Source organism: Mastomys coucha, unplaced genomic scaffold (genome assembly GCF_008632895.1).
Source record: "Mastomys coucha isolate ucsf_1 unplaced genomic scaffold, UCSF_Mcou_1 pScaffold14, whole genome shotgun sequence".
Taxonomy (NCBI): Eukaryota; Metazoa; Chordata; class Mammalia; order Rodentia; family Muridae; genus Mastomys; species Mastomys coucha.
In genome coordinates, this window is record NW_022196896.1 from 95,870,283 (window position 1) to 95,892,767 (window position 22,485).

General features: G+C 39.4%; 1 protein-coding gene, 1 long non-coding RNA gene and 1 other non-coding gene across 7 annotated transcripts in view; 1 reads left to right on the plus strand and 2 right to left on the minus strand.

Moving 5' to 3' along the window:
• Positions 1 to 738: 738 nt before the first annotated feature.
• LOC116088537 lies at positions 739 to 2,229 on the minus strand. Its single transcript, XR_004117916.1, has 2 exons — positions 1,718 to 2,229; positions 739 to 929 (listed from the first exon to the last, which is right to left on the minus strand). It is a non-coding gene; the product is annotated as an uncharacterized LOC116088537 (long non-coding RNA).
• The window catches only part of Spag16 (sperm associated antigen 16), an 871,212-nt gene continuing 850,562 nt past the window's right edge, over positions 1,836 to 22,485 (plus strand). For all 5 annotated transcript variants that reach the window (XM_031367840.1, XM_031367842.1, XM_031367843.1 and 2 more), the window contains exons 1-3: positions 1,836 to 2,074; positions 17,123 to 17,169; positions 18,230 to 18,325. In XM_031367840.1, the coding sequence (XP_031223700.1) occupies positions 1,957 to 2,074; positions 17,123 to 17,169; positions 18,230 to 18,325 (261 nt within the window). In that variant the 5' untranslated portion in view covers positions 1,836 to 1,956. The remainder of the gene's footprint in view (positions 2,075 to 17,122; positions 17,170 to 18,229; positions 18,326 to 22,485) is intronic.
• LOC116089634 lies at positions 14,750 to 14,882 on the minus strand. Its single transcript, XR_004118415.1, has one exon. It is a non-coding gene; the product is annotated as a small nucleolar RNA SNORA17 (small nucleolar RNA).

Sequence of the window (22,485 nt, forward strand, 5' to 3'; positions counted from 1 at the left end):
TATATTTGGTGTGTGTGTAAAATACCTCTTTTCCATTTTCACACCTTTGGACATGCTTCTCCGACTTCTCTACCACACACAGTTAATACTGGCTGAAATCTGTTAAACCATTTCTTATGTTCAAGCACTGGCCACATCTAAGAGAATTATGCCTTACCAAATAACAACTCCTATATATTAAGCTCTTCAAAATATTACATTTGGGCTTGTCACAGTCACAATATTTTAAGTAAATTTTATTTACATTACTTATTGGAAATATCTGGTATACTGGAAATGATAAGGATCTTTACATATTTTACTTTTCATTTTTCCCATTACTCTTTATATATAGACAGCTCTTATAAGTCTTTATAAAGGGAACCAAAAGCGGTAGTTCAAGGAGCTTAATTTAACTAAGACAATTAGGAAGAGCTTGAATATAAACCTGTCTATAGAAAAGGAGACATTACATTCAAAGACAATAGACTTTGTAACATACAGAATAAACATTAGAAGCTCCAAGGGAGCTCCTCCATTGATCTCATGTTTCTGCTTGTCCTTTGAGGCATCAGCAGCGCCTGGCCCTGACCACTCCTCACCCAGGCCACTTTTCAGGGTTCAGTTTACAGCTGATAGATGAGGTCAGATGTAAGTCAATGGATCCCCATTTTCAGAATTTCTCTTCTGTATTTTTGCTTCTTTGTATTTAGTGAGCACTCAGAATGCTTTATGTAAGCAAAGCGACTCTTGAACTGCTTAGGTATCATGGTGACCTTTATTCTACGGCTCAAAACCAATTTTAATAGAAACAGCTCATATTTCTTACCGCTGTATGCTCTGAATAGGTTGCTAATGCTCTGGTGATTTATAGCTAATAACAACACTTGAGGCAGGTGACGTTATCCTCAGTTTGTAAATGCAGAGACAGGCCTAGGTTAGTGGTGTGGCTGTAGATAGGAAATGATGAAAATGGATTACAACACTCAGATTCTTAGTCGCCCCTCTAGAAGTTACCAGTCTTTTTTAATTAAATAAATGGGAGCTTTTATATAGTTATCAACCAGAGTTCATCAAGGAATGTAGAAGAGAAAAAAAAAGAATCTGAAAGATGGTCTTAATGATGCCTATGTATGTACACTGTATCAACCAGAAGTCCCTACAGCAGCAAGGAGACACAGGATTAGACAAATTAGTCAGTTCTCTCCCTCCCCCCTCCTTCCTGCCCTCCTCTCTGCTCCTTAGCTTTCCTCCTTTTATCTCCGCCCTGCCCCCTTCCCTCAGAGGAAGCTCATTAGCTCCTAACTATGTTCCCTATCCCAAATATCACCTATTAAACTTTATGTTAGGGTCATAGGTAGCTCATAATTTTTTATGGATGTGAGTTTACCTCAGAAAAAAATATCAAATGTTATAATTTGATACAACTGAGACTATTCCAAGTCCGCGTGTAGGAAGCCACGGTCAAAACAGATGTCCACACAAACGAATTAAAAGATTGCTAGAAAAGGTGTGATAAGGGTGAGCCCCCCGTTGTTCATTCATAAGGGTCTAAGGAGCGTTTGGAAGCTCCTCCCCCAGAAACATTTGTAGTTCTCTGCACATTTGAAAATTAAGGACTGATGTTTGGCATGTGATAAACAAGAGTAAAGGAAAGCAATGAAGAAAAAGGAAGCCGGAAAGAATGGCGTTAAAGCAAACAAGCAAAAACAAACAAACAAAAGGAAAGCAAACACACCCAAACGAGTAGCTTGTGTAAAAGTAATAGGAGTCCCAGTTCCGGGCTTCTAGTCGGCTCTCCAAGCTTGGTGGGGCGTCTGGGGTAACTAGGCAACGCGTTGCTGTAGTAACCGCGGACGCGCAGAGGGCTTGACCGGGCCTTCTGGTGCCGGGCTAGTCGGGGTGAGGGGTCCCCGGATCTCGCGAGAGTCGCGACGCCAGTCCGAGGGGCACAGTCGGAGAGGCACAGTTGCAAGCATGGCTACCCCGCCTGGGGTCCCGCCGCTGCGGGTGCTGGAGGCGCTGGGCATTGGCTTGTCACCCACGGGCGAGATGACAGAGGCGGTGACCGCTGAGGGCGCCTACTACCTGGAGCGTATCCTTCTGGTGGCCCCCACCCCCGGGCGGGCCTGCGCAGAGGCTTCTTCCTATGGGGCGTCTGTGGACCCCATCTGATGGAGTGTCGGTGGGACCTCCAGGGGAGTCCTTGCCAGCCAAGCTCGGTCCCAGCAGTCCGCTGAAGCCATTTCAGGATTGTAGGCTCATCCATGGTTGGTCATGAGCCGAGTAGGGAAGCCTTCCATGTAATTTACACTCTGACCTGTAGAATTGAGGTTATTGACATGAAGGTGGCTCAAGGAATTTTCCAACTCTGATGAACGGCACACGCACACGCGCACACACACAGACACACACACAGACACACACACACACACACATCCTCAGCTTACCTTCATAATAACTTCCATCAGATGTTGACATATTAAGGGATAATCTTTGGGCTGTAGAGAATGGAAGTCCAGACTGCTGCACCCTATGGTCTTGAACCAGGTCTAATTGTGCTGTCCTAAATAATGGTTTTCCGTTTTGGTGAGTGGTAGCACTGATAATACCCTGCTGCCCCCAACATTGAGGTAATAAATGTTTGTGGAATGAGCTGGCAAATGCTTGGAAAAAAAAAGCAACAGATCATGATGAGAAGTTATGAACGGAGGTACCAGAAAAAATGAATAATTTTATATAATTTTGTATAATTAGGTTCACTAATTTTTTTTTGTCAAGCCTTAGCCTTCTCTAGATAGGTAAACTAATTATTCTGGATTAATGTTCAGTGTGTGTAAGTGAAAGCCACATACTTCCAGTAGATAAAAGAAAGATGGCTATCTATAAAGATGTCAGACAGTAAAAAGCTCCCATTATTTTTACTATTCTTCTCCTCCTCCTCCTCCTCCTCCTCCTCCTTCTTCTTCTTCTTCTTCTTCTTCTTCTTCTTCTTCTTCTTCTTCTTCTTCTTCTTCTCCTCCTCTTCCTCCTCTTCCTCCTCCTCCTCCTCCTCCTCCTCTTCCTCCTCCTCCTTCTTCTTCTTCTTATTATTATTGGAATAGTTATAAAACCTTGTTTCTTAATTCAAGATCTCATAGATCCAGCAGTGATCCATTTTAGGAGCTTTAGCAGGCTCATTTAAGCAGAAAATATGTAGTATTATATTGGATAAAAAGTGATTTTTATAGGAGTTAAGTCTTGAAATCAATTTGAAAAAAATGTGGGTGAAATGAGTCTTTATAATCTGTTTCAGAATGTTCACTTTAAAGTTAAAAAATGATTCATGTTATTAGTCTAATTTCATCTGCACCAAATATAAGGGTTTCCAGTGTCCTTCCTAGTGAATTCCAACAAAGCATTTGTAATTTTTTTGTCATGAAGATGATTTCTCTATACATAGTTTAGTTATTAACATGAGCCTGATAACATTTTGAAGATGTATTTTTAAAATAAATATAGGATTCTTACACAGTAAAACTTTAAACAAGATAATCAGATTTATGGAAATTTCTGGAAGAGCACTGAATTAAAACTGCAATGTATTTTAGTTTACACATCCATTTTTTTTAAAAATTAACATATTTTCATGTAATATATTTTGATCATGTTATCCCTTCCTCCCTACTTCTCCCAGATCCTGCCTGTCTCCCTCCCCACCCAATTTTATGGTCCCCCAAAACAGAAACAAAAAGAAAAAGGAGAATCCACTAAAAAGTAAAACACAGCAACCCCACAAAAAGAAAACTCTACAAAATTGAAGTCAAAACTGAAGGGACTGGTATTGGCAAAAGGCAACTCGAAGTCCAAGATCTCAGCACAAAAGGCAGGGGATAAAACATAAAGACAAGAGATAGGTAGAGGACGAGGGAGCTAGAGAAGAGGTACAAAGGACTGCCCCTGGATAGAGAAGAGACAGATGTGTCATCTTTCTAAACAGATGGCAGTTTAGAAAGGTTTAAGGGGAAATCCTGTGTTAGGATGAGGTGTTTAATTTTGACTTGGCATGTTAACTAGGTGAGCCCAAGTGGGGCAGTTGGTTGCTGGACTAAAATACTGCCTTGGTAGGCAGCCTTTGGAGGTGGAAGTGGGCAGCTTCAGGAATGCAATCTAATGGTTTGTAGCAAGAGAATGGAGAAGGGAAAGAGCTGCCAGAGCCTGTTGGCCATCTTCCAGCTTGCTAGAGTCCTTCAAAAACAGACTGGTCAAAGACCTACAAGACAGAAATGCTAAACAAAAATAAAAACAAGATGAAACAAAATGTTCACGAAAATACCTTTGAGTTGACCTTGTGACTTACAGTCACTCAAGAGCATTAGACCTGATCGGGGATGTAAGATGTGGTGCCACCCAATGACACAACTGGAGAAAACTGACTTTGCTTTTGCCAAGTGGCATCAATGTAGGTATCTTCTTAGTTAGGATTGGGACCCTCTGTCTACTGCCCCTCCCCAGGGGCGGGACCACATCCCCATCTGGCTTAAGATCGGCCTCACTCTTTGTGAGTCCATAAGTTACACAAAGATCTTACCAAAATAATTTAAATCACAGTTGCAAATGTAAGTAAATCTATGTTTCAAGCTTTTATTACCAAGTTCGTTAATTATCTGCTGTCTATGCTTTTCTTCCATCTCTTCATGGTTGGTTGATTACTATTTCATGTTTCAACCAAAGGGTAGCCAGGGGAGAGCAAAGTCAAACATTTAAGGAGTCGATTTTGCTGTATTCAGTGTTCAGGGAAGAGGGTTAGTCGTGGGAGAGGCTCTAACTCTTAGTCAAAATGAAGTTTCAGGATTAATTGCAAATGCCAATTATCCTTGTATCCCTGGGCTCTCTTCATGTGCATAATTAGAAATTGACAGTATAATGTTATTTGACATTGTTTTGTAAGGCAATTATGATAGTTGTCGAAGTGAGACTTTCTTGGGTTTAAAGTCTATAGCCCCGGGCTACTTCAGTGCCTAATAAAAATTATAGTATGCAGAAGTGACTCAGAACTCCAGTGTCCTTTATCCTGCATATATATATATATATATATATATATATATATATATATATATATATATATATATATATGTAATCACCTCTAATTTAGTGCTCTTTGTCCTAGATTTCCCTTAGAGTTTATGTCATACTCCTCATACTAGATAATGACCTGGCAGTTTTGAAAAAGACCTCTGGAAGAGGTTCACTTGAGTTCTCCAGGAAACCATCTTCTACCTGTCTTAAACAGTCAGACAATAGGGAACATGTGTAGACTAATGTGGCTCAAGCCAGACACAAAAGCAGGACTCATCATTAGTGTCAGAGTTTCATTTGTTGTGCTGAGTAGTTTTATGTCAACTTGACAGAAGCTAAAGTCATCTGAGAGGAGTGAACCTCAATTAAGAAAATGATTCCATATGATTAGGTTGTAGGCAAGCCTGCAGGGCAGTTTCTTGGATGGTTGGTAATTGATGGAAGACAGCCTGCCCCATTGTGGGTGGTGCCATCCCTGGGCTGGTGGTCCTGGGTTCTATAAGAAAGCAGACTGAGCATCCCAGAGGGAGCAAGCCAGCAATTAGCACTCCTGCATGGCCTCTGTATCAGCTCTTGCCTCCTGGTTCCTGCCTTGTTTGAGTTCCTGTCCTGACTTCCTTTGATGCTGAACAGTGTTGAATTGTAAGCCAAATAAACTTTCTCCCTGAACTTGCTTTTGATCATGGTGTTTCATCGCAGCAATAGAAACCCTAACTTAAGATAGTTGTCAACTTGGTATACATGGAAAGTGGAACCTCAGATGCAGAATTGTCTAGATTGGTTGACCTGTGGCCATGTCTAAAGGACATTCTCTCTCTCTCTCTCTCTCTCTCTCTCTCTCTCTCTCTCTCTCTCTCACTCTTTCTTTTCCCCATCCCTCTCTCTCCCTCCCTCTCTCTCTCTCCCTCCCCCTCTCTTTCCTTCCTTCCTTTGTTTCCTTTCCTTCCCTTCCCTCCCCTTTCTCCACCTTGCTCCCTCCCTCCCCCTTTCTTTTTCTTTCTCTCTTTCTCTTTCTTTCTTTCTTTCTTTCTCTCTCTCTCTCTTCCTTTCTTTCTGTCTCCCTCTCTTTCTTTCTTCCTTCCTTCCTTCCTTTCTTTCTTTCTTTCTTTTGTTCTTTCTTTCCTCTTTGTTTTCTTTTGAGACAGCGTTTCCCTGTGTATGTCTGGCTGTTCTGGAACTTACTCTACAGACCAGGCTGGTCTCAGACTTACTGAGATCTGCCTGCTACTGCCTCCTGAGTGCTAGCAGGGCATTTCTTGATTGCTTATTGTTGCAGTCGGGCCCAGAGCACTATGATTCCTGCCATTTCTAGGTGTGTGTGGCTAGGCTGTATAAGAAAGGTTGCTAAGCAAACCAGAAAACCAAGTCTATAAGCAGTGTTCCTTCATGGCTTCTTCTTCATGCCCCTGTTTTTCTTTTCTACCTTTAAGTAAAACTTTTCCTCCTCCAACTGCAAGGTCAGTGCTCCATCACAGTAACAGAGAAGCAAATTGGGGTAATATGGAAAATGCTTCTGTTAAAATGCGCCCCGGGGGTTTTGTTATGGCTTCAGGAAGATGTTCAGGAGAAAGATCTCATGGCTGCAAAAGTCCTTCTTGGTACCTGTTGTTTATTACTAGTGATTCTTGTTTCTCTTGTGAAGGGTTTCACTACATAACTACCTCTGTGTTTTAAACTTCCACAAAGTGAAGTGGCAGCAGGCATGACTTGGCTCTTATCCTTGCTGTTACCACAGCATTCAGGGATCTAGTCAAGTGATACATGCATTTCTTGTGGAACTTCTTGTTAGAAAAATACTTGCACTATTATAAGATATCCCGGGATAAATAGCTGACTACTGAACTCGCAGAAAGTCTGTGGTGGTTGTTAGTGATACTTTTTAAAGTCATAGTTTGAAGATATTTCAGTTGTAGTGGTGACTAATGACTGCCTAGTAAGGTGTGGCTGTTCAGGAGTTCCCAATTGCAATTGTTAGATGCAGGCTGGGATAGGTTTGTATTAAAAGGGCTAAAGGTTAATTGATTTTGGTATTACTTGTCAAAACCAAAACCTTTTTCAAGGAAGGAAAATGAAATGCACACTTTAGGCAAGAGAAGTACTATTTTTTTTTTTTTAAACTCCACTCTCCAAGTGGTGTTGGACTATTTTGTCTTTCTGTGTATCCCACCAGTAAGAATTTATCACCTTAGGCTGGGTAGATGAGTTTGCTGCCTGCTGTATGGTCTCCACTGTCCCAGGAGCAGTCATGGCTGAGTGCAGTCAAAGTTAGGCTTTGCAGCATCTTCAGCTCTGGATATAGCCCCAGTCTATAGGGGCAGTCTATAGCCCCAGTGTCTACAGCTGGCAAAGTAAGGATTCCAGAGCTACACTGGAACAGGCTGAAGTCTTAGAGTGGTGTCCCATCTATGATAACTGCTTTCTGTGCAGAGCCTCTCTGCAGGAGTGATTTTCACAGATAATGTTTACCAAATAAAAATTCTATCTTTATTGACTTTATTGTTGTTTATTGTTTTTTCATTTTGTTATTTTAAAAACAATAACATGTTAGTTGAGTAAGCTAATATAATGGATTCAAGTGTCTTTCCTTCCCTTCCTTTATTTCTTCCTTCCTTTCTTTAAAAAATTGTTTATAAAACAGATAACATCTGTTTCAGAGTTTAGAAAATGATACATTCTGAAATTTTATAATATTGTAAAATATATTCATGAAATACTTAGTAATTGCTTATTAATTAATGTTTCTAATTATCACCAGAAAAATTATGTTTATATACTAGAATTTATCCTATATATGTTCAAATAAAAAAGTTTGATAACTTTAATGTAGATTCTAGACCAACAGCTATGAAACTAAACCCAAGATGCTCAGTATTACACATATTAATGTCATGAGCTGTTTAGAAAGAAAAACTGTTTTGTGCTGTGTCTTGTCATCTCTGTTAACTTTAATGAATCACACATGTAGCTGTAAATGGCGAGTTTAATGCAGTAAATCTGGGTGAGCACTGAGTTTCTTCGTGGCTAACAAGCTCCCAAGATGAGGCAGGTCTGGAGCCCATAATTGGAGTAGCAAACTTTGTGACAAATATCCTGACTTCTAGCCATTATATTTTCAGATACTGTTGGGCATGCTGGCACATGCCCACAATCCCAGTCCTCAGAGTTCTGAGCAAAGGAGGAGCTGCAGCTCCAGGCTATCTGTCCCAGGCTCTGTTTCAAAATCACCACTACTAACACAATGTTCTGAGTTTATAGAGCTCCTGTCTTTGTGTCCCCTGGCTTATTAATTGGAAAGATCCACATACTCCCACCCAGCATGAAAACTATACATTTTACATGTTAACTGACAGTTCTTCCAGCTATGAGAAGATGTCTAATAGCTGTCTGGCACCAGAGCGGCCAGGAGCTTTCCATAGCTTCCTGTACCTATATGGTGCTAATAATTCAGAGGACTCACGAAGACTTGTTAGCAAAGACTGCCACAAGTAAGCGATAGATAGTGAGAATGTGACCACAGGTATGCAAATCATTTGTCTTCACTTATGTATATTTCTCAGTTAACTTTAGGCTGGTATTCCTAAGCTAGAGAAGAAGATGGTGCTATTTGCTATTTAAAGTACTCTTTCTGTTTGGGAAATAAAATGCTAATGAGGGAGGATCCCTAGTAGGGTTTTTTGTTTGTTTGTTTGTTTTTTTAATTGCATCTGTGAACCTTGACTCTAAGATGATGGCAGAGATAACAAAGTGATTTCTGTCTACCATAGCTCTGGGAATTAACAGAAAGCATAGTGATGTTTGCTCTTTCTAAAGATGCTGCTGGCTGTAATCACTGCCGTCGAGTGTGTCAGTGGAAGAGGATTTCGTGGGAAGGAGTTTGTTTACTGCTTTAAGCTGCAGATTGTTCATTGATTTCTGCCTGTGGCCCATTTGCCGAAGAACATACTTGTGACCCATTAAGACTGTCATCTCTGCTGTCAGTCCAGCTAAAGTGTCTCTCTCAGGCACCTGGTCTTGAAGTTGTGTCTTCCTTGGCACTATAATCAGGTCTGTGTTCCATGACACTGTCAGAGCAGGCATTATAAACAGTGGCCTATCTTCTACTGGAATCCACAAAAATCAGGAAGTAGGGCAAATTTTACTTGTTTAGATACTAGCATCTACTCTCTCTATGACTAAGTACCAAGAAGTGTTTTGTACTGTAAAACTCTCAAGTCCCCTGCATTCTTTTTAGAAATGTGAATATGTGGCAGAGTGGGAGCTGCAGTCCCTGACTAGACTGTAACTCCACCATAAGGTGTCTGTCCTGGAAGGGTGGCTCAGGATGGAGACAGGAAGGTGTGCCGTAGAAAGGACTGGAGTAAGAGCAGGCTATAGATGAGGCTTTGCAGGGATGTGTGCATAGAAGAGCAGGAGTTAGAGCCAAGGGCGACAGAGGGGTGGGAAATGAGACTTGGATCTGGAGCTCAACATTACCATTATTTTATTCTTTGAAGGAGTAGTAGGCAGATAGTAGGCAGAGACTTTTGAACTGCTCAGAGCCAGCTTGGCATCATTAAAACAGTTTTAAGTCCAAATGCTCACTTATTTTTCCCAGTGGAAAACAGCTCTGCAGGCAAATCACGAATCACTTAATTGCCTGGGTGTTTCCTACCCAGGACCCCCTGAGAGATTTGCAAACAGGAGAGAAAGTTGCTCAGTAAAAGCCGAAGCAAGGAGTAAGTCGCAGACAACTGTTGTCCGCGACTTGCTCCTTTCCACCCTTGCTAGACCGCTCGCCAGAAGAATGCTTTCCAGACTTTCTCACACCGGATGCTCCATCAGATTCTCCTTCATTTCATCTCCGAGGATGTCCCAAGGGTCGGGGGACCAGTATCCAAATGTAGTGCACTCTCTTTAGAAGACCCTCGGAGGCTTTGGAAACAAAACAGTTCCATGTGCTGGGTGGTTCGTCTGTTTTCACTGGGTGGCTCATGAGTTGGCCTCTGATTCCAAACCCAGCTTTACCTCATCACCACAGAGGTTAGAGTCAAGGCTGTGGCTTCATGCTTTAAGTCTGTGAGACTCTCAGGGTGCACTGCACGACTGGGTCTCTCTCATTCCTGTTTCCCTTTCTCCTCCCAATTTACACGTTCACTGAGGTCTGCATTTCCAGAGACAAGCGCTATTTTTACATTGCCACAGAATCACATTGCTTAGTATTAGCTTGTGCATCTGGCCATGTGTTGCTAGCTATCCAGACAACAGATGCATACAAATATCCACGCCAAAGCACAGCTGCTTTGTCAAGAGTACTGTAGCCGTGCCTGAGAGATGAGTTGCTTTGGGAAGCTTTTCTGTACAGATCATGTTGGGTGCATACTTAAAGATTTCAGTCAGAGTGTACCAACTCCTCTTTCGGATGCTTTGCTCTGATTTGATCTTTCTTCTTATTAATCCTTTGGCCTTGGTTAAATTAATGATCAGCTCTGTAGCCTCTAGCTGATTTATATTTCTCTCTCCTTTGTGGTGCTCAAATTGAGCTATTTAAATGATTTTATTTAGCTGCTGGGAAGGTGCCCCTGAGAGTTGGAAAACAAATATGTGAGTTCATTACCTAGGATATTGAAAGCAAAATCTTGTATTTATGTTATCCAATATATTAATAAACCCCATATTCTTACTGTGCCAGTGTAAAAACAGTATATGACAGAGAATTTTTGGATCTGAGCTCAAGAAACTTTGTCTCTGTCATTTGTACTCATGCGACCCCTAGGAAATCTTTTAATTTCGATTTCTTAATTTTCATCTTAGAGATGACTGGCACATTGAATCTCATAGGTTCATTTTGAAAATAAACATTGCTATAGTCTATGGGAAATGCTTCAATGGCTTCTAAGGTGCTAATTTTCTTATTATCTGTTATTTTTTTTTATTGTGGGGAAGCAATAGGTTCTTCATGATTAAATTTTATTGTCTAGGTAGGAGGGTAGGAGTTCCAAGTGTTATGTGACATTTCCAGTGTTCTGAGGACAAGTCACATTTAACAACTCACCTGTGGATTTAGTCCTCCTAGGGGCAGTATGTGCTTCTTGGCAGTTTTAAAGTCTGTGCAGGAGACTTTTGAGTGTTTACTTAGTTAAGGAGTTTGTTACGTATGGGTAGGAAGAATGACATTATTTTCTGGAGACTGCCTGACAAGACGTGCTATTGAAGTCACCTTGGGGTAAGCCACTTTTCAGAAGAGACTGATGTCCTTTAGCTGAGCAAAGGAAATCTCATTTAAGTAAATAGAAATATGGCAGAAAATGCAAATGTCGAACCGGAGGGAAATTTAGAATGGCTTGTGTTTGTCCTTTCATCTAAACATGAGGAAAGATTTCTCCATAGATGCTCATCTCTTCCTAGGGCAAGGAAAGGAATAATAATTAAAAAAAAAATAGTTATACAGCCCTTACATAAACCAAAGACCATTGTAAATGTTGTTCTTGCATATGTTGTCTTTTAGGTTTGTTGAAAGCATATAAAGTAGTTTGTTAGCTGGACTACCCTGAAACTCTATGCAGTGGTCCCTCCTCCTGGTCTCTATCTCCGGTTTTGAGGTTCTGGGGATAGAATCCAGGACCACACATGCCCAGCAACGTCATGTGCTTTTTGTTATTGTTATTCATTGTTTTTACTGCTCATTATATACTAAACATTGTTGCCCTACACAACCTTTAATATATTGAAGTTGTGCTTTCTGAGGCCTGGCTTTCAATGCTGTTGTGGCTTCCATATCATGTATTCCTAACTCTGATGTAAGCTGAGCTACTATGTCTAAAAGATGTTTGAGCAGCCTGTGAAGAAACTCACATGAAGACTGAACTAAGGCCTTCATCCAACAGTTAGACAGCTGTCAGTCAGCTGTCCTATAAGTACATGCCTCAGCTTAGATTTCAGATGACTGCCACCTCTACCCTTTCCTGTGTCATCATGGTAGACCCTAAGAATCACCCAGCTAAGTGGCTTATGAATTCTTGACCTTCAAAGAATGTAACATAACAAATGTTTACTGTTCCCTTGCAAGCTTTATTGAACTATGATTGACAATAGAAATTGCTACATTTGAGTTGTACAATGGAAAACTTTGATACATATATCTAGGACATTTGAGTACTTAATACATGCGGTGGTTTGAATGGAAATTTTCTGTAAAAGCCAAGTTTTTCTTCTGGGACCAAGCTTTGTGATTCAAAATATATATACAAACATCCTGGCCATAAGCTTTGGCTATTCTCTGACCATCTTATACACTGATAGCATATTTATTCTGATCTAAGTTCTGCCACATGACTGCTCAGCTCCCATACTTCTGGCCTCCTCCATGATCCTGGGTCTACCCTCCTGCCTGGCTGCATCCCTCTGCCTATCGGACGTCCCACCTTCTAGTTCCTGCTTCAGCCACTGGCCAATCAGCTTTAATTGACAGTTATTCCATCCATACAGGACACAGGCAATTTTCTCTATAGTTTCCCTCATGGTCTCCAGTTGATGGTGCTAAGGTAATGTGTCTTGTTGAAGGAAGTATGTCCTTGTGAAGGTGTTTTATCCCAGCAAGAGAAAAACAACTAATACAATATATTTGCTTCCTATAGTCACATTTTAAAAATGGTTGCTTTAGTTAGCATACAAAATAATTTACCCCACTATGATATTTTACATATTCATATCTGCACTTTGCTTCATCGTCCTCTTTGCATCACCCTCTCTCATTCTGTCCTCCCATCTCCCACTGACCTCGGTCTGATGGCCTGATACTCTATACTTTGATACCATGAATTTGATATGCGTATATTGATAACATATCTATATTTCTCATATGAGAGAAAGCATGCCCCACGTGTCCTCCTGAGTCTCTTGTGCTTTTAACATGATGACCTTCAGTTCTGTCTTCCTGAAAATGGCAAGGTTCTTCAATCTTTACAGCTGAACAGAATTCCATTGGGTATGTATATGTGCAGTATTTTCTTTATCAGTCATGTTATTGGATATCTAGGCTGCTCCTGTGGTTTGGCCTTTGTGTCCAGAGATGCTGTACAGGTATTTCCTTGTATGTTGATTTCAGTCCCTCTGGGTTTATATCCAGGAATGATAACCTGGATCATGAGTTAGCTCTGATTTTCTGGCCTTTTTATTTTTTTCTTTATAGCTCTTCATTTGGAGTAATAGGAGTACTAAAAATCTATGCTTTTTGAAAAATATCAAGTATATGACACATTATTGTCACTATTATGGGCCCCATGCTGTGCACTAGGCTTCCGAAACTTACTCACTCGATAATCGGAAATGTATTCTGTTTAATCAACATCTCTATCTTTATCTCTACCTTTAGCCTGTGGTAACTACCTTCTACTTTCTTTTTCTTTTATTTAAAAAGAAACTGTTTTTATTGGTTCTTTGTGAATTTCACATTATGCACCCCAGTCTCACTCATCTCCCCTTCCCCTTGCAACCTCCCCACCAACAGAGAAAAAACAGTCTCATTGTGGAAGTTGTAGTGGGTGTCACAGTAGTTGTAGAGGGTGCCACAGCCTACCCATTTGTCCACATGTCTTTGCTTGCAAATGTTCATTGCAAGAGCTCGTTGGTCTATTATGAGGACTTTGACCAGTTCTGCCACTCTCATGACCCTGGGGCTAGCTCTTTTGCCTGCCATAGTGGGCAAGGGATGAGGGAGAGGAGGAGGGCATATTGCTCTCCCACATTGCTCCAAGGCAGACAAGTAGCTGGGCTAGCTTTCCCATGCTCACACCCTTGGAGCTGGCTCACCTGTGCTCTGCCAGCTCTACTGTGCTACCCAGGTGAGGGGCAGGGCCAGCTCTGCCATCTGCTGATGATGGTGAGGGCAAATGGGAGAGGAATAGATCTCTTCCTTGCTAGTGCCACCACACAGAAGACAAGAGGTAGGGCCAGCTCTCTCCTAAGTATCCCCTTCAGTCAGCTCACCCATAACCCTCACATCACTGTTAACCCTCACATCAACTATTTTGCCCAGTCAACATGCAGGGCCTGCTTTCCCAAGTGCTACAGTAGGTGAGGGGAAGGGCCAGCTCTCCTCCTCCCATGACCCAGGGGCAGCTCACCCACAACTCCTGCTGTGTCAAGTACTATAGCTGGCTATGGATTGGGTCAGCTTTCCTCCTATGAAGCCACCAGGGTCAACTATCCCATAATGCCCAGGTGAGGAATGAGGTCAGTTCTGCACAGCTCTCAGACAACACCCCCAGGCAGCAGCCCAGACCAGGAACATATGCCTGACCTTTGAGCCAGCAGACCATTGCTGCTTCAGGTCCATGGACCAAATTGTGGCCAGCAGTGGCAGCATAGTCCAGGACCCCCCATGAGTACTCACACCAGCTGTTCCTCACTACCCTCAAGTCCCCAGTTCTGCCTCTCTGTCATTGTGACCACATCTTTCTATTTTCTTTTTCTTTTCTATTTCTGCACCACTTACCTTCATCCCTTAGTGATGCCTGGGGCTTCTGAATGTCTGAGATGATCTCAGGATTGCTCTCAGGAATGCTATGCTTGGCTCGTGTATTATGGCAACAGGGAGGGGGTTATCTGGGCTATGGTCTGCTCCCCAGCCCCAGGCATGCAAGGTCCAAGACTTGTGGTAATCTCAGACTATCTCCCTTTCTGGTCCCCACGGCGAGGGTGGTTGTCGCAGTTCACTTTTTTTTTTTCTTCAGTGAATTTTGAGCTGCTAATCATTCAGATGTTCGCAGGTCAAAACACTGAGCATAGACACATAGCCTCTCTCCTCTCTGTCACCTCAGGATGCACATGTGACACAGCAGCTGCACCTGCAATGCCTCTAGGGCAGAGTACTTTCTATTTAAGCTGAACAACTGTGGTTTCCAGATATAAGTGAGAGCCCATGTGTTTCTTTGCCTCTCATTTATTTTTGTTTGGTTTACTGTCTCCCAGGTTCAACTACACTATAATAATAATCAGTGTTTGCTTATTGTTCTTGTAAGCCATATGCGGTTGGAAATTTGTTATGCATCACTATAGAGTAAATGCAGAGTTTGGAAATTGAGGTACTACTCTAAGTGTCAGAGTGGCTATGGAACTAGGATTACACATATATCCAGAGGACTTAAATTTAGGGAAGAAAAAGTAACTTAGTAATACGGCAGCCAACATCTCTGTGCTCCCCTAAGGCATGGCTAGAAAGGCTTTGTAGGTGGAAGAAGAAAACCCTAGAGGGAATTGTTTTACAGCAAAAGATAACTAACCCAAGTAGTCATGTCTCTCCTTGGAGTATTTAATTTGGATCCATTGAAGTTATGAAACAGATTTCAGGCATACACCATCTGTGTATATTTGTAGCTTAATCTTTGAACTAGTTATTTCTAAGCCTAATTACTTTCACCATATTATTGAGAAAGACACTCATGTTTGACCATAGAATATTGACTGTTTGGCAAGAATCTGGGGATTGGTCCTGGGTGAACTAGGATTAAGGAGCTCATGCGAGCGACAGGACTAGGCAGGTGGTGAAGAGTGATGGGTGATGACAGCACTGAGTGTTAAGAATGTATTTAGAGGCTTAGAATCCCACGTGAGACAAGTGGCCAACACTTCTAGTATTTACCCAGCACAGGACCCTGCAGACTGTGGAGAGGCTGCAACATCGCAAAGGCCTGAAATCTGGGCTAATTCCCAACCTTGGTCCAAGGTCTTGAAAGTTACATCTTTTATTTTAGATATATAAAATAGAGAGAATAGCTCCAGACTCATAAAAGTATGAGGAGTTAATGTCTTAGTACATGGGAAATAGGTAGGTCCATGCCTAGTTTTATTAAATATTGTGTGTTATCTATTATTGTTACAAATAACAACCTGTATATATATGTATATATACATATATATGCATACATATATATACATAACCACTTTAAACACAAAAGTTAATGTAAACACCAGAAAAATTGAAAAAATGGGCTAATTTCATCTTTGATTTTAGTAACCATTACTGTATACTCGTGTCTAGTTCACAGTATTTAAGCTTAGAATCTCAATACAAGAGTAGTAGCACGAAAAAACCTAAGTAACCAAGGAACTGAGAAAAAATCATGCCCCGAGGTTATTATAGGCATTTATTATTATTTCATTTGTTAGTAGAGTAATATGGCACTTAAAGTTCTCACAGCAGCACTTCTAGAACTCCTTGTTGCTGGAATCACTTTTTTTTGTAACAAATGTTAGTTTATATATGCTAAACATTTAGGGAAACTTTAAGCAGAACTTAATTAGAAACCTAGGTGCATTTCAAAAGTAGAGATTTAAGTTTTCTTCATGTAAACATTAATGTGTCTTTCATTTATTCTTCAGTATTGGTGTGCCTACTGTGTCTTCACTTACAATACCTGCAGCCAAGTAATGCCATGTTACATTATAACAATTTAGAAGCTTTGGAAAGTTCAATTTTTATTCAGATAATTAGAAAACTTACTATTTTCTTACAGTTTCTTATTTATTATGCGAGAGCTTGCACAATACACATTTTCAAATGCATGTGTGTGTGTATTGCTTTGTGTAAGTTCAGTCATATTTATGCCATGGTATGGAGATCAGAGGACAACCTCCAATGTCTGTCCCCACTTTGCACCTGTTAGGAGAGGGTGACTTTTGTTCATTGCTGCCCTTCTACTAGCTGGCCTTTGAGCCTCCCATCCTTTCTGCTTTTCTGTGGGTTTTGGGTCTCTGAACAAGGATCTTCTTGTTTACATATCCATCCACACACTGGGTACACACACTGCCTTCTTTCTAATTCATGTTATCTTAATGATATTCTGTATTTTAAAATATTCTTAGAATCAAACTGGGAATTAAAATAGTCATTCAAGCAGATATAAATGTAGTTTCCCATGTACTAATTGAAATAATTTATATCTAAATTTATAGGCCTTATGGAGAAAAAAGGTTAAAATTTAAATTTTATGTATTTACAAATTTCACATTGATGTAATTATATCCAATACTGTATTTGAAGTCAAGTCATTTTAATATAATAACATTATTCCACTCTTTTTGCATTTAAACTTGACAAAATGCTCAGAGGTCACTATAACTGAAACGTCGGAAGATGAATGTGACTATGAAGAGGTAACTTATTAACTTTCCATCTCAATGAGTTCACTATATTCATTCCTATGAATGGTTTGTCTTATTTTCTGGAGCATATAGGAACTTTATTTAAGATAAACTAGTTTTTGAACAGAAGTTATGTGTTGGCTGTGAGCTGGGAAAATGCTTTTTAACATGTGCACTAGCTGGGACGTCTGCCTGTTTTGGGCCCCTCAGCATCATTCCTTATGCTCAGCTCCTGTGTCCTCCCTTGTCCATGGCTCCATAGATGGTCATTCCCACACAGAACCTTCCCTTCATCCCTGTTGTTCTTAGCGGGATTGTCAGGTTGCCAGCACCAGTTGGAACTCAGGCCTCTGCTTTCTTCTGCCTTTCACTTTAGCTCTGTAAAACATGCTCCTGTCTCAGCATTTTCCTTTAATTCCTTGTTCTCATCAAAATCTACCATTACTTCTAAGACTTGGATATGAAGTCATTTTTAGGTGTCAGAAACTGAAGAGAACAGTGTGGAAGAGAGCCTGGCAGCCTGTGGCCTAGACAGGCAAGGGGCTTGTTATTTATACATACTTAGTTGAACTCTGCAATGAAAGGCTTTACTTTAGAAAGAAGTTTTCTGAAATTAAATGTAGATATGTTTCCTTATGTTTCCATATCAGCATTAGCGAAAAATGATACTTTTTATTTAGTTGTATAGTTTACTTCCTCAGTACAAGAGCCTATGTGAGACTTGCTCAATATTGTGCCCTATTTCTTGATTGTTAGATGCATGGCCAACTATAGTAGAAAGATTGGTCTGGAAAACTCTATACATAAAGGATATGTTTAAAATTACCTTATTGCAGTCTGTTGTTATGATTGTTATGTTACTCTTATCTTCATTACTGATTTCTTATTGTGCCTAGATTATAAATAAATTATAAATTATTGTATGTTTATATGGAAACAATAGTATGTTTAATGCTGGGTATGAAACATAGTTTGAAATACTACAGGATGCCTGAGAATGTATTCCTCATGTACGTTGGGGACTGCTGTATGGTACTTGACATCTCTGCCCATTCTTCCTGCCCTTGTCTAGATACCAGATGACAATTTCAGCATTCCGGAAGGAGAAGAAGATTTGGCAAAAGCAATTCACATAGTTGGAGAACAGGCCAAAGATATCCATATTTTGGTGAGAATTTGAACACTACTCTAGCTCTTAGTTCAAAGTGAATACATTTATATGAAGCTTTAAGAGTAGCAACTTCAAATTATGAAATGGAATACTATCATCTGAAACATCTTTTCTCTTTTATTAATTTTCTTTCTTTCTTTTGTTTTTGTTTTTGTTTGTTGAGACAGGGTTTCTCTGTGTAGCCCTGGCTGTTCTGGAACTCACTCTGTAGACCAGGCTGTCCTTAAACTCAGAAATTCGCCTGTCTCTGTCTTCCAAGTGCTGGGAATAAAAGCATGTGCCACCACTACCCAGCATTTTTCTTTTTCTTTTATTGTTACTTTTCATTAACACCCCCACTTAAAACAAGCTTTATCTATTCTTTGCAACATCTACATATGATGTCTACTCTTATATGAGTTTCCAACAGCTAATATCTTCCCTGAGAACTAATTAATCCAATAAGTGATGAAACCAAAATTATTCAACACTGATGTTGAATGTATTCAACACTGATGTTGAATGTATCAACTACAGATTATGTAGCAGGCTTTATAAGCATTTTGTGCCTTTCTTTACCCAGAAGAATCAAGAATATATGAAATGTTTAATATTTCATGACACTTTCTTTTCTGGGACATGAACTAATTTGTTAGGAGTAAAATAAGAAATTATGTGTGATTATAATATGAGTTATAGCAAACAAGACTCTTGCTATCTTTAAAACATTGAAAAGAATATTCAAAAATTGATCATAATTTAGTTAGCCTAAAAAACACTTCACAATTTCATACCAATATTAATTTAAAAGGATGCAAACTTGACTTATTCAGTGCAAAATGGTCTGTTAGACTTTGTTCTTCTTATATTCATTTTATCCTCTTTATATTTAGTAGATTTCTGTCCTAGGAATATAGTGAATCTTCGAACACCCTATATACATAACAATTGAAAGCAAACTAAAAAGGGAGAATCTATGAGACCACAATTCATTAGATCCTGCTATGATTGCAGTAATATAACTCACAGTTAAGAATTGTAATAAAGTCAGTGGATATCTCAATGCTATGACTTATCAGAAAAAATTAAAACACAATCTTCTGTATGAAGTAAAAGGCATGATTAGTCAATAGTCATCTTACCTCTTAATTTATCGTTTCAATAATAGAGACCATGGATTGAACTCTGAATAAAATGTATGTGTTTTATATTTAAAGTGATTCTTAAAAGCATGGAAATAAAGGTAATGCTTTTAGTTATACTTTATACTACAGTCTTTTTCAAGTGTTGACATAATTAGTTATGACATAATATGTTATGTCTTTGGACATATGGATATATGGATATATATGGATATATGGATATATATAGGCATGGATGCATGTATATCTCTGTAGGTATTCCTTAGAGACGGTCAGTATATAATTTTATAAAAGGAAAAGCTTACTTACAATTTAGTTGGGTTTCTTTATCCAAAATTTTCTTGTAAATGTAGTAATTTTTTTAACAAACTTTGATTTTTGTTTATTTTACTGTCTTTTACAGTATCAACATATCTAATGATTTTCCATTTTTGTAAAAATTAGAATTTTGACTTTTAAATATTGGTGTAAAATTATGTTGAATTTTCTGAGTTTGGCTTTCGTTCCCTCTTGATCACCTTCTCTAAGACATCCAGAAGAATAAAGCCATCTATTGAGAATGTTTATGCCTTCCCAGAGTGTGATGGAGACCTGAAGTGCCACTCTTCTCACTTATAGTTTTTTCTGTTTTGTAAAGTGTGTTTAGTTTGCACAAGATCTGTATGTTAGCATATAAAATCTTTATTGTTTGCCAGATATGGCTCATGCCTTTAATCCCAGCACTCTGGAAATGGAGGCAGGTGGTGCTCTGTGTTTGAGGCCAGCCTGCTTTTTATAGTGAGTTCCTGGACAGTCAGGGCTACAGAGTACACCCTGTTTCAACCTCCCTACAAAAGTTTTACTGCAGCCATTTTTGGTGGCATACTATGGTGGTATATGTTGAAGAGGCAGAGTCAGAGGGTCAGAGGGTCAGAGGGGCAAAGAGGCAGAAAGAAGAGAGGCAGAGAGGCAGAGAGGCAGAGAGGGGCAGAGAGGGGCAGAGAGATGCAGAGAGGGGCAGAGAGGGGCAGAGAGAGGCAGAGAGGGGCAGAGAGGGGCAGAGAGGGACAGAGAGGGACAGAGAGGGACAGAGAGGGACAGAGAGGGACAGAGAGGGGCAGAGAGGGACAGAGAGAGGCAACAAGGCAGCGAGGCAGATGTAGAATCATGTGTTGGAGGCTAGCCAGGGCTAAACTATAAATGAAATTTTATTGTAATTATTTTAAGAGAAATAAGTACATATTTCAGAATTTAAATTTTCATATGATAACTCTTGATTGTAAATAGCTCACATAAACAGTCTGTCTGGAGTCCTCTATAATTTCCATGAGTGTAATAACATGCTAAATAAAAAAGTATGAAAAGCCTCATGGGCATTTTTAAAAAATACAGAGAATCAATCCCTTTTAGTCTGTAGTTCTATTTCTCTTCTTCTAGTTTTCCCAATTCCTTCTCTCATTTATCTTATATAAAAGGACTCTTCACACTTATTGAAAAATTATACTCTAAAATATTTTCAATTACTTTAAGAATTAACACTAGAAAAAGTGATAATTTAGTATACAGAGGATTAAAACCTCAGGCCTGGGGCTTGCAATGTCCCAGAATTTAAAAACTGATATTAAAATTTTTGTGCTAAAATGTGTTGTTATAGAAAGTTATAGTTATGAATTAGTGATTTTCTTTGAGAAGTTGATCTCATGAGAGATCAATATTTCCAAACTTAGCATAAATATGTGAAGCATTTTTATTAGTTATAGACTCAATGATTAAATCAGGCTGAACATATACGTTACTGAGTTTATTTGTTCTTGAGGTATTCATTTAACTTCAGTTAAATAACAAGAAACTGTATGTTCAAAGTCTGGGCCATGGCTGATCCATACCAGTATAACTGACTTTATATGAATTGAGGAGTTGATCGAGTAGAAGCTCAAATAAAGTAAATTTTATCTTTTAAGACTACTCAGGTTTTAATATAACTTTCTTTACTCACTAGTAAACATCAGTTTTTAAACTCATTGACTATACCACATTTTAAAATATATCAGTTTACTTAGCTTTAATACTTGACTCAGTGCTTCTCTGCACTTTAATAGTTGATGAGTTTTTAGGTCTGTAAAGTTTTTACACTGAGAGATCTTTTATACTCTTCTTCTTGCCCACTTAGCACATCTTAGGTCAATATTGTGTCTTCTTTTCTTAAACTACTACCTTTTGCTCATTCCAACCTTCCTTTAATTTCTATTTAAAACTATTTACAAATGAAAACCTCAAGCTTATCTCTTATGTTTTTAAAGTCGTCTTTTTTTCTGGCTTTCCACTTACCCTTTGGCTTGTTTCCAGGCTAGTTTTCCAAGCATATCTAAGTCTGCCTTTGCTTTCAGCAGGATTTTGGGTCATTGTGAATAGACTACTGGTATGTTAGCAGCCTCATGGGCACTTTTAGAAACATCAAAGAATACCCTCCCATTTAGTGTATTTTTCTACTTCTCTTGTAGTTTTCTCATTTCTCATCCATTTTTTATAGAAATGACTTTTCACATTTATTGAACAAAAAGGTGAATAAACATTTTTATTATATGATGAATGGTTATTTTTAGAAATAATACTGAGCCCTATCCTAGCAATTATGCAGCTTTTCTGTATTAGTTATTATTATACTACTAAGACATGACCCCCGACACATGGTCCTTAGCTTCTTCAACAATCCTCAAGGACATTAATTAGGGGATTTGAATAGTTTTATGTACTGTTTAAAAATAGCTTTAGGAAGGATAGTCCAAGTTATTTGTCTCTAGTTAATCAATTAAACTGTATGCATTTATAACAATTTACTTTGAAATGATTTATTTTTATTATGTGTAAGTGATTGTGTCTGTGTGGTTATGTACACATTAGTGCAGGTACCTGTGGTGGCCAGAAGAGGGTGTGCAAGCTTTGGAGATTGAGTTATAGGAGGTAACCTCCCCACATGGGAACTGGAACTGGGAACTGAACTTGGGTCTTCTGGTAGAGTAGCATGTACCCTGTTAACCATTTTTTTTTTTTTTTTTA